Here is a 19,534-nt window from a genome sequence, read left to right on the forward strand (position 1 = left end):
ATAATAAATTCTTGACTTTTATATAGGAATTTACATTAAAAGAATAATTTTTTTTATATAAATAACAGGTTTTTAATGGCCAAACTCAACAGAGGACGAATACTTAAGGAGTGATTTATTAAAATCAAATGCTAAAAAATTACCAAGATCTTTTAAAAGATGACGATAGAAGAAAAAAAGAAGAAATTGCAACAATTGGAACATTTTGTCCACAGACAGAAGATTATCTTGGCAGAAAAACCTAAGAGGATGATATAATTGCAGTTGAATTGTTAAAAGCAGTTGGTTCGAAAGTAAGGGTGACCATGTTAATTTTCAACCGTCATAAAGGAATTGACACTTCTTCTTCTTAGGGTGCCTATCTGTTCCGAACGTTGGCGATCATTCTGGCTATGATGACTTTGTTAGTTGCTATATGGAATGGATGTGTTGAGGTCCTTTTCTACCATGCTCTCAGGTTAGCAAGCCAGGATATTCTTCTTCGTCCTGATCCCCTTTTTCTTCAATTTTACCTTGCAGGAGTAGCTCATATATGCCTTGATTTCTCATTATATGTCCCAAGTACTGCAGCTTACGGCACTTTACGATGTTGACCAAATCCGCGGTTGTGTTCATCCACCGTAGTACTTTTTCATTAGTGACTTTGTCCATGGTTTCTTTAGGATCCTTCTGTATAACCATAGCTCTCCGTCCGGCTCGCGGAGATAAGAATACGGCCGGGGTCAGAAAGCCCTGACTGTCGTAAGAGGCGACTAATGGTTAGGAATCGGGAGGTGGAGAGCTGTCGCTTGAGGTGTCGGGTTGGTAGAAACGCACACGGTCGCTTCGGCGACACGGTCACCGGTCTACATTCCTAGTACCCGAGACGAGGCTCTCGTGGGACCACTCTACTCCCATTCCAAAAGAGCCTGATGAGGTTGAACGGGCTGGGCCCGTACATACCTCTCCTGACCTTGTGTCAGGCGTGGTGTGGGTGCCCCGGCACGTACCCACCGGGAGATCTAAGAGTGGTAGAGAAGAGATCCTCGGCGGCGACCTGTCAACGTGCGAGGTGGAAATTCCTCCGCCTGCCGAACCTACTCGCCCGTGGTGTGTGAACAACGGGTAGGTAAGGTACTCGTAACAAAGATAGGTAGCCCAGGGTCCTGCCAGGTTTCTATACTTGGAGGGCACGCCATTGTTGCAATGTATAACCATAGCTCAAAAGCCTGAAGTTTTAATAAAATGCACTTTTTGACTTTCCGATGCGACATTTAATCTCTTGGGTATTGTCCCACGACTGATTGATTATAGTTCAAAAGTAGTTGTACAGTGAGACACGTTCAATTCTCATTTGGTTTACATACAGATTTGCTTCAGTTATGTTTTCCTTGCTGTTGATCATTAGCTGTGTTTTAATAATTTTATATCCAGTCAATTGTTTTCATTATTTTGTTCATTAAGTTTTGCGGTAAAATTATGCACCCCTGTTTCTCTCCCTTTAAGATTTGGACCTCATCTGTATATTCTTGATCTATTCGGGGTACCGCTGATTGATTCCAATACAGGATAGCTATTATTTTTAGGTAACTTCAGTCAATCCCCGTCCTCTTTAACACTTCCATCATTTGTTCATGCCTGACTCTATCGAAAGCCTTCTTGTAGTCAATCAGGCATGCAAAAACATCACAGCTGACACTTTTTCATTTCTAAAACAATACCTGCACGCTAAATGAAGCTTCCCTCGTACCAACGGCGTTCACAAATCCTGATTGGGCGCAATTTGTTCCTCGCATTTCCGGTAAATTCTTTTGTGGATGATTTTTTAAAACCGCTTCAGCAGATGGCTCATTAGGCTTCTAGTCCTATAGTCCTCACAAACTTTTGTTCCTGGTTTTTTAAGCAATGCTGCGAACTCCGATTTTAGCCACTCTAGTGGTATTTTTCCTGCCTTGTATATTTCATTAAATATTGCAGTTATTATTTTTATTTGTTCTACATCTAATAGCTTCAGTAGTTCTGCAGGAATTCCTTCAAGTCCCGGTGCCTTTCCATCCTTCATTTGTCTGACGGCTGCCGTTATTCCTTCTGCTAGGATTTCGGGACCTGAATTTTCTTCAATGGTGGGTTCTTGTATTATTCTAAGGTCGTGGAAAAGTTTTTCCAAGTATTCTTTCTATACTTTCTTTTTATCTTCTTTGGTTAAGGCAAGATTGCCTTCATCATCTGTAATTTTGCCGCTGTTGCGTTTTCGGCTGCTTTCCAGGTGAACAGCTAAACATTGACACTTAAAGACGAACATTTTGTATCTAAGTGACTGTTTTTTAATCGCTCATCTCAAACAGCAGATGAATACTTAACGAATAAAAAGGGATTTAAAATCAACAGGTATCAAATTACCAAGATCTTTTACAATACCTACAACATCTAAAGCATTTTTTCTAGAGAAAAAGATTGTTTTGCCAGAAAAAGTTAAGAAGATAGTATGGTTGCAGATAATTCGAAAGTAAGAGTGACCATATTGATTGCCAGCATTTGGGGCGGAATTGGCACGTAAAGAAGAAAATTCAACGAGTCCAAATTTTTTTATCCTGAAATCTGGAGAGCCAAAGACTAAACGGGTATGGACACCTGCAGAGAATATCTGAAAATAGATTGCTAAAAAATATAGAAAACTGGACTCTTCCCACTAGAAGAAAACATCATCAAACACATCATCATCAGCCTCTCTCAATCCACTGCTGGACATAGGCCTCCCCTGTTTATCTCCAAAGTGTTCTATCTTGTGCTTGTTGTATCCAGTTTTTTGTTGTCTTTCGTAAGTCGTCTTGCCATCGTGTTGGTGATCTTCCTCTGCTACGTTTGCTTTATTGCTTTGACAAAACACGCTGGAAATTCGGATGCGGGAAAGGGTGAGATATATTATAAATTGTTAAATCAGCGGTAATTTTTTTATTTGATAACTACTTTTGTGGCATGGTGCTAAAACTATCTACTTGTTGCATTTCTTTTATCTTTTCTGTGTATTGTTTTTCATCTTTTTTCAATATTCTAGTGAATGTCAATACATATTTCGAATACTTAGCCCTCCTAGTACAATTACTAACTCCATGACGTCATATTTTTTAATAATCACGTAGAACTAAATCTGCAGGAACTACGGTACATTTCTGAAAGTGCACTCTTATTATGTTTTAGGATATTGTGTAAATATCATATGATTAAATCGTGTTGAAATGGGGCCAGCCTGTATTTTTGTTAATAATCCCCTTATAAAATATATAACTTATGTTATCATTAAAATTGTTGAAATAGCTATTCGCTTGAATGTTCAGAATGTACATATCACAATACTGTTTCTCTATACCATATAGTCTGTGTTTCGTTATCAGTATGCGGTGATTTATGTTGATATAGAATAGTCAAAATATCTACAAAGTCATCAAGAAAAATTGTAATTAGAGTAATTTGAGGAATTTTCATTTAATTGACACTATTTAGCAATTCAATCATTTTAAAACTATAAACATCAGTTCATTGTAAAAATATAATATAGTTTAACATGTTTTAAAGAAACATATACATATTATGTCATACTGTTAAAGTGACTAAAATCCCTAGTTACTACTCCAAGTGAAATTTTTCGATGACTTATATATTTTAGTCCTTATTTATTTTATTTTTATATGTTACCTCTTGCAGTTGTTTTTTAATAGTAATGAAAATGGAAAGGCCAAAATTGAGGTCTGTATCAAAGAAAAAAAGTGGACGAAAAAAATCAATCAAGTGATTCTATAACTCATATTTGTAGTCTTATCTAGTAAGCAATAAAGTGACAGTACACATTCAAAATTGACTCTGCTGCATCAACTGTTAAGGATAGAACTTATAATTTGTGAAATACTACTCTTTTCTGTGTTTTGTATTATTTGGATACATTTTAATCTTACCCTTTTTTTTATATTTGTTTTCCGACGCGATTGATTGTTGAAAGTTTTTGTTGATGTTTTGGTGAATTGCAAGATTAGAAAGGTGTCATCAGCGAAGTACAAATGATTCAATCTATTTCCATCGTTGTGTATTTCTGGTTTATCCAAGTATAGTGTCTTACAAATATATGTATCAGGTGTATGGTGTTGAAAAGGCTTGTTACTAGATTCTGTAAATGAGCTAGGAATAATTCTGGCCGACTCTGAAGTCATTTGGCGTCTTTAGATTGGTCCAAGTCACTCATATTAATATTTTTTAAATAAAATCGTGAGTAAATTGTTCTAATTCAAGAGTATTGTGTGTTTATTAAGACATAGACTAATAGTCCTCAGTAAAGGTACATATTTCATTATCAGTAGCAAGCACAAAAGTTTCTTTATTAAGTAGTTGCAGAAAAACTTATTACCAATATTAAAATCTGATTTACAAGTTCTCTTTTAGGATTTTTTTCTGTAAAAATACCAGTGAAGAAAATGCTTGCAGACTCTCTCTAAATTTGGAGTTTGTAAAATAGAATCAAGATATAACTAAGGCAACAAAACTAAACGGCAACTAAGGTCATATGTATATTCTACCTCATGAAAGATCAGTATCTTCTCAATATCAATATCTTTTGTATGTTTTGTATGTTGCTGTTTTTGAAAGCTAAAAAAGCGGGAAAATTTAGACGGTAGTGATCAAATGAACACCTTGTGGCTGTAGAAGAGAAATAAATAAAAATATTTAAGAAAAAGTTAACAAACTGGAACATTGGTCCATTTAATGTCCGAATTTGACTGCGGCCTGATCTTTTTGCAAACGAGTATTATATACGTCTTAAGAAGAATTTATGATGCTTTTAACTTTAACAAAATTCTAGGAACCTGAGCATTGGTATGTTGCTTTTTATATCAATGTTTGACCACTTTTGGCAGTGAAAATGAATCAAAGGATCAGAATTTTACAGTTTATTAGTTTTGTTACACTAAATTGGTGGAAGTGTTTGATTTGAGACTACCCAATACATTTCTTGTACGAGATTGCATTTTATCATCTTCATATTGTAGACAGAAACATATGGAACCGATAGATAAAAGTGGCTGTGGTTTTCCACAGTTTTATTTTAAATATGTATTGATTTTCTTGTTCTTTTTTATTTCAAAGTTTAGTATATTTTATAGATTTTATTCAATACACTGATATCACTGGTTTTAATAAACACTCATTTATCAGGTGTAATTATTAAGTTCCGAAATTTTGTTTTGTAAATTGCATTAACCCTAGAATACTAACCTTATTTTTACCTTCATTTATACTAACCATCGTAAAATTTACTACGCTGAGAAAAAAAATGTGGTCACTGAAAAAGTATTTTATTTAACGTAATTTTACAAATTATTTTGAACAAAGAGATGTTTCTAAAACCTGAAAATCACAAAAAAATATAAATTCTAAATTTTAGAACTACACTGCTGACAACAAAGGGCGCGATGTTCACCACAAAATGGACGTCGGCAGTGTTCGCAATGATGAGTTGTCATTCGACGTTTTTTAGACGGACAAAATTGACACATGGCACGTTTTGACACAGTAGGGCATATTCGTTCTTGCTGCGGCTCCAGATTTAAAATATTTTCAATAAGTAACTTTACCGAGCGGTTCAAAGTTGGCCAATTTACACGACGCTGTAGCCAAGGTTTAGTCAGTTGTTCAGACAAAATGGCCATAAATTTTTTTCTGGTGATGGTTTTTTTCTGCTGTCGTTGTTGGTTATGATTATAAATTATCCAAGAGTTTATGCAAGCTATATTTAACATGCCATAGAACAGGCAAAGAGGCCATCTTCGTGTTTTTCTGGAAATATTTATGTTTCCGCACATTTGGTCAAATGTGTCTACTCCGTACTTGGTTGCATTATAAAATTTAATGATATCTGGCTTTCCTGTTCGATCACATTCTGCTGGACCATTGTGGATTGTCGACAGAAGAAGCACAGACTTATTTACTTTTGTCTTATAGGATACCATTGTTTTTTCACCATCAAAGCAAAATAAGGAATGACCAATTTCACGATTTTTGAGATTTATCATCTCGGGAGGTATGTCTCTTTTATTTTGCCGTAGGGTACCAACAATAGTTAAATCTTAAGGAGGTTTTAAGAGCTCCGTTGCTAGTGGTACTGACGTAAACCAATTATCCATGGTTATGTTACGCTTACTTCCGTATACACCCTGAGTTAATTGTTTTACATAATATTCTCCTAGAGGCTGTCCATTGGTTTTAGTTCCCTTTCCTAAATACAATTCTGCATCAAACATATATTTGGTACCTACGTCACACAGCATTACTATTTTCAGTCCATATTTGGCTGGCTTGTTTGGGATATACATCCGGAAAGGACATCTTCCGCTAAAAGCCAGTAGCTGCTCATCGATTGTTAGGTATGATCCGGGCTTATAGGACGTTTTGCAGTTCTGTATAAGATCATCCCATATTTCACGAATGGCTGCTAATAGGTCTGTTTCCTTTCTGTGTGGTCTAGATATTTTATCATCAAAACGTAAACATTCTACAAGAAATTCAAATCTTTCCCGGCCCATAGTTGCTTTATATATCGCACCAGAAATTTTGTCATCAAACATTTGTCTTGTCGCTAAATGATTGTCTTTTTGGGCAGCAGCAAAAATAAGTAGTCCTAGGAGTGCATGCAATTCGTCAATATTCACTTTCGAGTTTGTAAGTTTTTCGACTTTATATTTTTGTGCCCTAACAGAAATTTCGGCATTTGTATATTCTAGAATTTTTTCCAGTGAATTTGGACTCATAAAACAATGAAAAGCATCTAAGGGAGTTTGTGCTTCCTTGGTTTTATTAGTGGGGCCTTGAACAAAATGTACGAAATTACGTTTTGGAGTTTTAGTTGCGGCCTTTGGTTGAGAGGACCATCTGTGTCCATTTTTACCTTTTAGACTCGACGGCAACCGAATTTGCTTCTCTTTAGCTGCAATTTCTGGAGATTTTTCTTCTTTTGGTAGAGTTTGCTGAGCAGGACATTTATTTTCCTTGTCGATTTTAGAGCCATTACTTTCTTTTCTTGGAAACACTGAAGTAAACTGTTTTCCAACTCATTACTCTTTTTAGAACTTCTTTTTCTTTTCTTACTAGTGGATGGCAAGTCATGGTCGGAATCTGAGTCGTTTTCGCTTGATGGTTCGAACTCTGATTCAGATGGACTGAATGCTTCTAAAACGACATCTTCTGTTTCAGATCCACTTTCCGATTTATCAGAATTGTTATCTGATTCATCTGGCCAAATTTCTTCCAGGCACAATTGCAACTCAGCTTCCAACTCCCGCTGCGTGAGGGGCCTGTGCATGTCTCTCTGTTTCATATTCATATTTCACACTAAAAAAAAATAAAAACTGATAATAAAAAAATAACTGATAATAAAAAAATAAAAACTGACAATAAAAAAAATAAAAACTGACAATATCGTTGTTTTTGGCAATTATAACGTTACCACTTACCTTCGTAATATTTACGAAGCTGTGCTCATTTGCAGGTACTTCACTAATAGTGTAGGCGTCACTGTACTTGTAAAACGTTTCGATATACACTAATGTAAGAATAGATGAGCGGGCGAGAGATACTGGTGTACCCCTTCCACAATATCCTACAGCAATGACATTGGCGTCGTAAAAATTACGATGGTTAGTATTCTAGGGTTAAACCACTGTAACTTTGTAACACTACAGACGAATTTCAAAGTTTGACAGATGACGTTTGAAGATTGAAAGGCCGATGAGTTTTATCGGCTACAAAAAAATATATTATGACAAAATTGAGCAATTCTTTTACATTTTATACTGCTAACAAAACTTGTGTTATATGGTATAGAAAACTGTCCATTACATTTATGATTTTTTTGCTACCGTCATAAAAAATGTACAAACACCATTCGTAAAACGGTTATTTCAATTATCAGCCACTTTAGTTTTAGTATATCAAGTATAATTCCTATGAAATAGGATATAAAAATTGTAATCTAACTTGTAAATTGTAACTTCGTCATAAGCTTCTCATTTTATAATAAACATGATACATGGTGTTTGCTGTTCTATCAACTAAATGTTTTAAACTTTCACGAGTTTTACGACCAAAAAGAAACATTCTAAACTAATTAAAAGATTTGTTCAGTATTTTCTTTCTTTAATTGCTTTCGAAATAAGATGTCTTGCAATTACAGTAAAAAGGAAACCTCTTCTGCTGGAAATTATTATGGAAGCCCTTCCTAGTTCTGGAAATTATAAAGATGCGGTGTTATGCTTCTTGAGTGTAGAGATACTTTTCCTGTCCCTGATATTTAATCGTGTGACCTCTGTACCAAACACTATTTTTAAATTGAGCTTTCAAAATCATGATCATCATTACCTTCCACAACTTTGATCAGTTCTCTACTTAGTTTGATCCAGAGGTTCATCTGGCTTCACATTGACTGAATATTTAATTACCTAATAGTGTCTTTACCTAATATCTGTTAAAACAAACTAAAACCTCCTGATGTTGAGTTTATATATAAGGTTTTTTTGTAAAAACCATTATACAAATTCTTGAACCTAAAACACTAAACAGTGGGACGCACCAAGTCAAGAATGATAATGTTCCCACTCAGTTTGTTCTGTATACAGTGTGTAAAAGCCAAATGGAACAAATTCATTATTTAGGTTACTGTACATATTTATAAAAAATCCCGAAACACGTCAAATTTAAATTATAACTTGACATTCTTTAACTTGAAAATGCAACCCCCACCTTCAACCCCCTTAGAATGACAGGTACAACCCCCAATTTTTAAAATAGGAAGTATAGGCTTGTGACATATCGTTTAAAAGGTCTTTTCATTCTTCATTCAAAAATGTTGTCGCTTTCAAGTTTATTAAGATTAATTAAGATAAAATAAATTAAAATCATGTGGTTACCGAAATTCGCTACAATACAATCAAAAACTAAAATGTAATGCAAAACGTAATAAAATGTAGAACACGAAAAAGAACTATGAATGTTAATGAAGTAGATGTTCAAAATGTTCACCGCGAACGTCTTGTCAACATCCTAATCTCAAATAAAACTGTCTTCTAACATTATTTAACATAACAGGCGTGATCGACGTAATCGCAAGCGTTATTCGTTCTTTTAGGTCATTTAAATCAGAAGGTTTAGTTTTGTACACATGGCTCTTCACATATCCCCATAAAAAGAAATTTAATAATGTAAGATCAGGTGATCGTGCTGGCCATTCAATCGATCCTCGCCTCCCTATCCACCGATTGGGAAATATTGTATCGAAGTACTGCCGGACATTAAGTTGGTAATGTGGTTGTGCTCCATCCTGCTGAAACCATATCGTATTCGCTGGAACTTGAGGGTTTCCTGGATCAGGATATAAATTTGCCAACGTTGGAATGACATTATTTTGAAGTAGTGCCAAATAATTGTTGCCATTCAAGTTGCCCTCAATGAAAAAGGGACCAATGATATTGTTTCCTACAATCCCTGCCCAAACATTAACCTTTTGAGGGTATTGAGTGTGTTCTTCTCTCATCCAGTGAGGATTTTCCGTGGCCCAGTAGCGGCAATTTTGCCGATTAGCATGACCGTTAAGTGAAAAAGTACACTCATCAGAAAACATAACGTCTTCTAATTGGATAATATTGTTATCCAACATGTCCATCATTTGCTCACAAAAAAAGTTCTCCTATCAAAATCGTCTTCCATGAGCTCCTGAGTAGGTATCATCTTATAGGGATGCAATTTATTTTCTTTTAATATGTTTACTATCGATGTATGGCTAGCATTGAATGTAGTGGATGCCTGTCTTCTCGATGTATGTGGATTTTCCTGAAACTCAAGCAACACATCTAATTTGAGTTCATCACTCAGTGCATTGGCAGCTGCTTTTTTTTATCTGCCTTACATGACCAAACTCGCGAAACTGCTTTTCTATTTTACTTATTGTCCCTTGGGATATAGGCAGTAAATTAGGAAATTTCTCATGAAATAGGCGAGTTTTTTCCTGTTGTGTTCGGGTGTTATCTCCGTAACCAATCATTTGTAAAACTGTTATTTTATGCATTTCCGTTAATCTAACCATTTTTCAGAATTGAATTGAACAAACTTTTTACTTAAATTAAAATACTGACAACTTTACTAATGCGTGTTAAAATGAAACAATTTACTAATGCGTGTTAAAATAACGTTGCCACGGAAATTCTTTAAAGTTTTTTAATGGTTACCATCTAAAAACCACATTGCTATGGTTTTTGTTCACTTTCTCATTATCAAGACCTAACCGGGAATTAAGTTTTGAGTATATTTTAGCGAATTTCGGTAACCACATGATTTTAATTTGTTTTATCTTAATTAATCTTAATAAACTTGAAAGCGACAACATTTTTGAATGGAGAATGAAAAGACCTTTCAAACGATATATCACAAGCCTATACTTCCTATTTTAAAAATTGGGGGTTGTACCTGTCATTTTAAGGGGGTTGAAGGTAGGGGTTGCATTTTCACTTTAAAGAATGTCAAGTTATAATTTAAATTTGACGTGTTTCGGGATTTTTTATAAATATGTACAGTAACCTAAATAATGAATTTATTCCATTTGGCTTTTACACACTGTAGAGTACTGGCACTTCCAGACAGACGGATTTTCCTCTTTATTTGGCCATTTTCATTCGCTTATGTTGTAGTTATTTATCTCTCTTAGTTTTTTCTCATGCAGTTTAAACATCTTTTTGTCTTTAACTCCATACGAAGTCAGCTAATCGACTTGTTTATAATGTATTTTGAATCAATCTTAAGCAAAATCGACAACAATACAACCCTCTCGAAAACGTTCATCAATGCCTTCAGTTGTTCTGGTAAATGTTGATACAGCTTCTCTTTATTCATAAAGATATTAACACAATCACTGTAAATCTGAAATCTCTCTTTTACGGCACTACAGCCCAAAATGAGCCTTGGCCTCCTTTATTTTTTGCCTCCACCCTTGTCTGTCTGTGGCTGCTCTTCTCCATACACGGACTCCTAAAAGTGCTTGTGCGTCGCTGCTTACTGTGTCTTCCCAGCGCTTTCTTGGCTTTCCAACTGGTCTCTTTCCCTGCATTCTGGCGTTCAGTGCTCGTTTTGGTAGCCTATCCTCTCCCATTCGTATCACATGTCCGGCCCATTGCAATCTTTGTATTCTAATGAAGTCTGACAGGGGTGTTTCCTTATACAGTTGATAGAGCTCGTTGTTATATCGAATTCTGAAGATTCCGTTTTCCCTCACAGGTCCTAGTATTCTCCTCAGTACTTTTCTTTCGAATGTGTCGAGTTTGTTTTTGGATGTTTCTTTCAGGACCCATGCTTCGCTGCCATAACATGCTATTGGCCGAATTAAAGTTTTATAGATTCTCATCTTTGTATTTCGGTGGACACTTTTAGACCGAAATATATGGGAGAGGGCAAAATAAGCTTTGTTTGCCTGCGTTATCCTTTTTCGTATTTCTCCATCCTCTGCTCCATCGGCATATATTTCTACTCCCAGGTATGTAAACTTTCCAACCGTTTCAATGTCATCTTCATGCATAATGTTTTGTGGGATTATATTTCTTCTCGTCTGTACCATTATTTTTGTTTTTTCTGTGTTAATTTCCAGACCTAGCCTTTTCGTTTGTGTTTTTAACTCTGCGTATGCTTCCTGTGCTCCTGTTGATGTTCTACTCATAATATTAATATCATCGGCGTAGGCAGCCAGTTGAACCGTTTTATTGGTCAGTAGGTTTTCTCGTCCAGTTTGCATTTGCCTAACCGCATACTCCAGTGCCAGGTTAAACAATGTTGGTGCCAGCCCATCTCCCTGCTTTAGTCCCTGCGAGATTTTGAAAAAGTCTGTCCGGTTGTTTTGTATTCGTACACATGCCTGAGTTTCATCCATTGTGGCTTTAATGAGTCTGAAATCTAAAATAAATCTGAAATAAATACCTGTAATTGCAGAGAATCAGTACTATGTAAAAAGCATTATTTGATTGTTTCTAAGTATAACATTAGATCTTTTTGGTCAATTAATCTTTCTTATATACGTATAAAGGTGCTATGATAAAATGGAGGTTTAAAGCTTTCGAAAAACAACAAGTAAAATGCAATGACTTATGCACAATACATCTTTTACTTCAGTTTCTTCATTTATAAATTATTATGATCGTTATTGTGCTTTTCGAATATTGTATTTAACCTTGTTATTTGGGTAATCGTTTACGTATTCCCATATTTAGCTGTGTATCAAATCTATGGTCCTACATACTGGTACTGTGTACTTATGATTTAATGTATTAACAAGAAATTGTATTAAGCATCTTACCATGACTTTAACCACCAAATAATCTTCATATTTTGGAGTATTTTATGTATTTATGACCATTGGCACACAACAATGACATACCATGCGAATACACAACAGATGCAAACCCAAATATATAATTATTAAGGTCAAGCATCATGTATCATAACCAATCATTTATTATGTTTATTTAACTGTTCCTTCAAAATCTTAAGGTATCTAACCACCTATCACGATCATGTTATTCTTCCTCATCTGTTGAATGTGACCTCTTCGGTATAATGCAGACAAAATATATAAAAAAAATCGATGTTATTGACTCTCTTTTTCTTTTTGATATCAAATGATGTAAAATATTCATCAATATGTGAATATTAAGTTTAGTGGTCTCTTTTAAGATCTAATAATACAAAATATGATCTGTTATCTGTTACATTGTAAATTGTAGAATACTGGATGCCTTTGGGAACTGACGAATAATAAAAATTGACCAAAGAAAATTTGTTTTATTTACACATATCCTCACCCAAAGACACACATGCCCAATATTTGTACTATGCTGTCCATCTCATAGAAAATAATAAAAATTTTCAGATTTTAAGCGATTCTTTAAGTTCCCAACATTTAATGGACGTCTTACGTTTACTTATAAGTAGACTTCGGCAAATATGCAAATAAAAATGTAGAAAATATGCGCATAAATATGCACGTGTTTACCCGAAAATATGCAAATATTTTACAAAATATGCATACAAATAAATAAAAAAATCGTAAAATAGTAACAATTTTATTTAAAAAAAAAGTGTACATAACTAAATATTTCCTACTATTCATTCAGATTTACATTTATTTTAAGTAACTACATCATTTTTAAGTATGAATAAACTTATTTAGAATTATGGTAACAATAAATGACCAAGTGGTGTTCAAAATTTTCTAACAAAAACTTGTGGCTTCTGTCTGAGTACATATATTTATATATGGAAAAACTTCGTTCAACATCAACTGATGTAACGGGAGCATTTTTCAAACTAACCAAAACATTTGGTTCTAAATTAATTGTTTCCGAAATATTTCCAGCTAGAACACTGACTACTTCAGAAAGAATATGGTAACCTTTATTTTTTTCCATAGTAGCTTCAAATTTTTTTAAAATATCTTTTCCAATATTACCTCTAACTTTCCGACAACATGACGCAAATTCTTTTATTAATGCTGTACTTTCGAACAATGACAGTTTTGGTGATTCTAACTGAGTAATTGTTTTTTGAACAAAACTAAAATTTGATTTTATAAATGAAAGTTCTTGTTGAAGCAAGTTACTCTGAAAAGTTTGTTTAGAATCCAAAAGAGATTGGGAACTTTCATCTGTTAACGTATCAATTATGTTCTTTATTTTAACAAAATGATCTGCATAAAAATTAGCTGCTTCTAACCATGTTCCCCATCGCGTTAAAATAGGTTGTGGTGGAAGAGGAATGTTAGGTAGCATTTCTTTATAAAGTTGAATTCTTATAGGAGATTTAAGAAATACTTTTTTGACACTGGATATCATGGTATTTACAAGAGGAAACTTTTTTCGTATTTCCTCTGCAACTCTGTTTAATCCATGCGCTACACAAGTAACATGTATTAAATCTGGGAAAAATATTTTTAAATTTTGTCCTGCTTTCACCATATAAGGAGCAGCATCCGATAAAATAAGCAGTAATTTATTAGAAGTAATAGTTGTCGGAAGAAAAAAAGTTGCTAATGTTTCTTGTATAAAACGCGAAATTGTTTTCTCAAGTTGCTGGCATGAAATAAGATGAGATTTTGGTAAGGTATCTTCTTTAAGAACACCAATCAATAAATGAGCAATATACTTTCCTGAGGAATCAGTGGTTTCGTCTACAGATATGTAAAAATAATTATCTGCAATTTCTTCCTTAATATTAATTAACACCGACGAGTATAGCCCGTTCACATTATTTCTTCTTAGAGACCGATCACTTGGAACATTAAGTTTGCAATATTTTTTTTAGAAACGAACTAAAATTTACATTTGCTAATTTTGAAAGCGGTATGTTTGCAGACACTAATGCGCGACACAAGTCTTCATTAAAAGTTTCTTGCTCATCTAATTTTTTTGAAGTAGATTGGAAACATTTAGCCATTGAAGTTTGATGTTTTCCTCCTATTTTTCCTTTTTTTGCAATGTGTGAAGCAGTTCTCACATGTTGGTCTATCTGAAATTTCTTCTCACATGCTATCTATAAATAAAAATAAAAACCTTTATTTTAACCCAACCTTTAAAATATAAAAATATACAAGGTGTTTTTGGTTAATCAAATAACTGGTTTGGAAAAAAAAAACACTCGCTAAGTGTTTTAAATGCAGTATTAATTCACAAATTAGTTTTTGTTACTAACCATTAGTACATCATATAACTTATTTTAAAATTCAACACAAGTTTTTTTTTTAATTCAATTACAATAAAAATAATTGTGTTTTAGAATAGCTGACTTCATAAAAAAAAGTAAAGGTGAAAAATTTTTCTAAATACACACCATTGTATTGTATCATGGACAATTTTTTCTCACTAAAGGAAGCTATTTTTCATTTAAAAACAACCTACGAGTACTAAATTTCAATTAAATACGTTTATTGGTTTTAAAGTTATTGTTGTTATTAACTAAAAGAATTTAATTTTTTTTAATTTAAACACCCTGTATCTCGAAAAGTAAATAAGTTTGACCCCTCATTAACTATATCGTTTTGTTCAATTTTTCGAGAAGTATCTACAGTCAAACGTTGTAAGTGTCATTTGGAAACACCCTGTATGTATGAAATATTAGATATTTAATAGAAAATATTAGATACTTACAATTTTGCCACAGACTGAATAGTAGATTTTTCCCATATCCATAGACAGCTCTTTATAAGGTTTAATCCAAGTTGAAGCACTGGTTGTTTTAGGCATTATAAAATCACAATCTTCCTTTTTGTTGCGCACAACGAGTGTTTACGCTTTGAATATCAAAACAAAAATGATTTACAAATCTGAGCATCAAGTTAGAATTGTTTAGGTACCTAATTCAATAAACTGGGAGATTTTGGAAAATCCCTAAATTAGGAACAAAACTATTAGCCGTTTACCTGCTGTTAAGATACAATAAATTGTAGATAGATTTGGGGATTAGATCATAAAATGCAAATGAGCGAACCCTTAGCGATTATCCAATAACTGAATGCCTCAGTGACCGAGACTTTCTAAGAATGTTGAGGGCTACTTAAATTGATCTTCTTTGAAATTGTAAATGTTTTGTACTTGTAGAGATTACGTACTTAGATCATTTCTTGATTAAAATGACTACAAAATTTTATACAAGAATTGAAATAAATTGGTATGTTTAAAAATTTTCAAATACAGTATAAAAATCTGAACTTTTATGCACTTTATGCAAACTTTTATACAAATATGCCAAAATATGAAATATTTGCATAAAATATGCACAATATGCAAAATATGCAATATGCATATTTGCCGAAGTCTACTTATAAGTTTATTCTCTCCTGATACGAAATCGTAAAACTTGTCGAATGTTAAGTAATTCTGGACATTTCATGGGTTTCTCTTCTTGGGATGCAACATTGTAAAAATTGTTGAATTTTAAGTGATTCTTGAATTCTTAAACATTTAATGGACTAACCCTTTTACGTTTCTGCTCTACTGATAGAAAAATCATAAAAATTGTCGAAAGTTATTGTTAAAGTCTTAAATATTTTATGGACAAACCTTCTTTTGCGTTTCTGCTCTCCTGTACAAAATCGTAAAAATTGTTAAATTTTAAGTGATTCTTAAAGTCTTAATTACACATTTTATGAAGTAAAAACTTTTGCGTTTAGGAAATCGTAAAAAATGCTGATTTTTACGTGATACATTAAGTGCTTAACTTTCATGGACCAACCTTTTTAGTTTTAGTTTTCTTCTGTTTGTTCCTTTTGGAACTTTTCAAAACATACCCTTTTTGTTTTAGTTTTCTTCTGCATATTCTAGTCGCTTGTATTCTCTTTTCGTTATAAATTTCTCTGGTATTTCTTGTGTTTCTTTGAAGTTGGTTAAGCTTGACTTGTCTTTTTTCCTCTACTGCAGTTCTGCATTCATCGTCATACCATTCCGCATTTCTTTGCCTTTTGGCTTTTCCGACAGTTTCCTTTTCCGACAGATTCCGTTATTATTGTTTTTAATTGTCTTCATTCTTCCTCTGCAGTATCTTCCTCTGTGATTCCGTTGAGTTTTATTTGGAGAATATTTTGATATTCTGATATTTTTATTTTTTATCAACTATACAATATAACAGTTGTGAAAGAAAAATACAGGTTTTGCCGTATTTCGAGCAACTTATAGTACAAATGTGTAATGTGCAAAATTGTATGAATACAAAACAGTGAACACTTAATGGGTGAAAATTTACAAAATTAATTAACTGAAGTATTGACTGAACTACTGCGTTTATCTATCCTATATTTTCTTCAATTTACCAGATCATTTGACCCTATGTCTCGGCCTCTCAAGCTGTAACAAAGAAAAGTACGTTACTCAAGATTAGTATTAGTACTGACAATTATGTAGATGAATAGCTCTCGGCCATAGATTAAGATATTTATTTTTTTTTACTATTAAACCGAGAACTTTACATCTCCTATTATGTTAATAAAGTCCAGATTATGAGAGTTGTGGTTATTCTTAAATAATTTTCAGTAAAAATAGAGTTTTAAGTACTTTCAGTCGGTAAAAGTAGTCAGGAACCAGATAGACTTCATTATGATCAATGAAAGATACCGTAATGCTGTTAAAGCCGTGAAAGCATATCCTGGATTAGACGTGGCCTCAGATCACAATCCACTTATCGCCAAGATTACACTTACCCTTAAAAATATTAAAAGACACAAGAAAACTTAAAGAGCCTAAAGTAAAAGAATGCCTCCAATATAAACTGCATGTGAACTGCAGCAAATTGAACACAAACACCAATGATATTGACGAGTACTGGGATCGACTAAAACATTGTCTACTGAAACCCTGTAAAGAAATACTAAAGACTTCCGCAAGGAGAAAAGAAGAATGGATGAATGACGAGATACTAAATATGATGGAACAACGGAGACAATTTAAAAACAAAGACAACAATAAATACAGAGAGATAATCCACGAGATCAGGAAGATGATAAAGCAGGCAAAAGAAAAGTACTTTGAAGAGAGATGTAAAGAGATCGAAGATCTTCAAAATAAATATGATCTGTTTAACCTACACAAGAAAGTTAAAGAACTGGCAGGACTAAGAAAATAAAATCCCACTCGTGCAATTCTGGATAGACATGGGACTACTATAACACATATGGGCGAGAAAGTACAAAGATGAGCAGAATATATCGGCGAATTGTTCGATGATGAAAGAGGAGATCTGGAACACATAGAACTTACGTTAGAAGAAATAGTTCCATATATTAAAAAAGAAGAAATATTACATGCATTAAAAACAATGAAGAGTGGGAAAAGACCTGGACCTGATATGCTTCCCATAGAAATCCTAAAAATTCTAAATGAGAAGCAAGTTTTCCCCAAAAAGAAAAACGCAAGAGAATGCAGCGACTGCCGCACCATTAGCTTGATGTCTTATGTGATAAAATTACTACTAAAAGTCATCCATAACCGAATACATCACAAACTGGACATAGACGTTAATGATACACAATTTGGTTTTCGCAAAGGCCTAGGAACGCGTGAAGCTCTTTTTTCACTTAATATACTGATACAAAGATGCCTGGACATCAATCAAGATATATACGCATGTTTTATTGACTATAATAAAGTAGTATTCGATAAAGTAGGACAATAAACAATTAATAAATGTCCTGAAATCAATGAAGATTGACTACAACGACCTCAGGATCATATTAAATTTATACTATATACAGCGAGCAAAAGTACGTGTTAACGAAGAGCTGTCAGAAGAAATTGAAATTAGACGTGGAGTGAGACAGGGATGCGTACTGTCGCCAATTCTTTTTAATGCCTACTCCCAAGAGATCTTGAAAAACGCTCTTGAGGGTGAAACAGCTGGAATAGAGGTAAATGGAGTTCCCATTAACAACATTAGATATGCGGACGACACTGTGATCTTAGCCCAAAATATTGAAGATCTTCAGAGACTGGTGACCAGAATAGCAGAGTATGGAAAAGAGTACGGTCTAATAATGAACGTCAAGAAGACAAAATTTATGAGAATATCGAAAACTCAAAAAAATAACGAGAATCTTCTAATAAACGGAACCAACGTCGAACAAGTGGACAAATATGCATATCTGGGAACAATGATTAACTTCACAAATGATTACAGTCAGGAGATCAAAATCAGAATAGAAAAGGCTGGAGCAAATTTCAACAAAATGAGAAGAGTGCTATGTACAAAGTATTTAAAATTGGACCTACGAGTTAGGTTGGCGAGGTGCTATATTTTCTCGACTTTGTTTTATGGAATAGAATCTTGGACCTTGAAGGCGACATCAATGAAAAAACTGGAATCATTCGAGCTGTGGGTGTATAGAAGAATTCTGAACATATCGTGGACAGAACAAGTTACAAAGAGGTTCTGAGAAGGATGAATAAAAAAATAGAAATTTTAAATACAATTAAAACAAGAAAATTGGAATATCTCGGACACATTACACGTGGAGAGAAATACACCTTTCTCCAACTGATTATACAGGGAAAGATCCAAGGAAAGAGAAGCATAGGGAGGCGTAGAATATCATGGCTGCGCAACCTGAGAGAGTGGTACGGATGTACATCAAATGAAGTTTTCAGAGCAGCCGTCTCAAAAGTGTGAATAGCTGTGATGATTGCCGACCTCCCCTGCGGAGATGGTACTTGAAGAAGTAGTTGAAGTCTCATTCGTTATATTACCAAACAAACCAAATGCAAAGAATGTTCACAACATCGGACAATATAACTAATGAGCCAAATTACGGAATTGCTAAGCAACTGCCCTAAAGAGTTATTTTTAACAGCAACCATTTTATTCTCAAAAGTTTTTTGAGATATCCGTCAAAAAAATACATCTGAGATATCCGAAAATACAAACGTTTACTACTTTAAAGATCTTTTTTCTATTATCAGGAGTATTGGCTAGGAAAGATGGGTGTCAAAATATAAAGAGG

The 19,534-nt window shown here is 33.8% G+C and overlaps 2 protein-coding genes across 3 annotated transcripts in view; both read right to left on the minus strand.

Moving 5' to 3' along the window:
* Nucleotides 1–5,305: 5,305 nt before the first annotated feature.
* LOC140442995 (uncharacterized) lies at nt 5,306–8,749 on the minus strand. The gene is made up of 2 exons (XM_072533988.1): nt 7,476–8,749; nt 5,306–7,353 (listed from the first exon to the last, which is right to left on the minus strand). The coding sequence occupies exon 2, from the start codon at nt 7,343–7,345 to the stop codon at nt 6,914–6,916; it is 432 nt and encodes a 143-aa protein (XP_072390089.1). The 5' UTR covers nt 7,346–7,353; nt 7,476–8,749; the 3' UTR covers nt 5,306–6,913.
* A 7,938-nt stretch (nt 8,750–16,687) lies between these two features.
* LOC140444709 (basement membrane-specific heparan sulfate proteoglycan core protein-like) overlaps nt 16,688–19,534 on the minus strand; it is a 30,130-nt gene continuing 27,283 nt past the window's right edge. The window contains exon 8 of one of the 2 annotated variants that reach the window (XM_072536470.1): nt 16,688–16,889. In XM_072536470.1, the coding sequence (XP_072392571.1) occupies nt 16,885–16,889 (5 nt within the window). In that variant the 3' untranslated portion in view covers nt 16,688–16,884. The remainder of the gene's footprint in view (nt 16,890–19,534) is intronic. The other variant, XM_072536471.1, reaches the window with a different exon arrangement.

Source organism: Diabrotica undecimpunctata, chromosome 6 (assembly GCF_040954645.1).
Source record: "Diabrotica undecimpunctata isolate CICGRU chromosome 6, icDiaUnde3, whole genome shotgun sequence".
Taxonomy (NCBI): Eukaryota; Metazoa; Arthropoda; class Insecta; order Coleoptera; family Chrysomelidae; genus Diabrotica; species Diabrotica undecimpunctata.

Excerpts from the sequence above, each read along its gene's own strand:
- LOC140442995 (XM_072533988.1), bottom strand. The coding sequence starts at position 7,345 with ATGAATATGAAACAGAGAGACATGCACAGGCCCCTCACGCAGCGGGAG.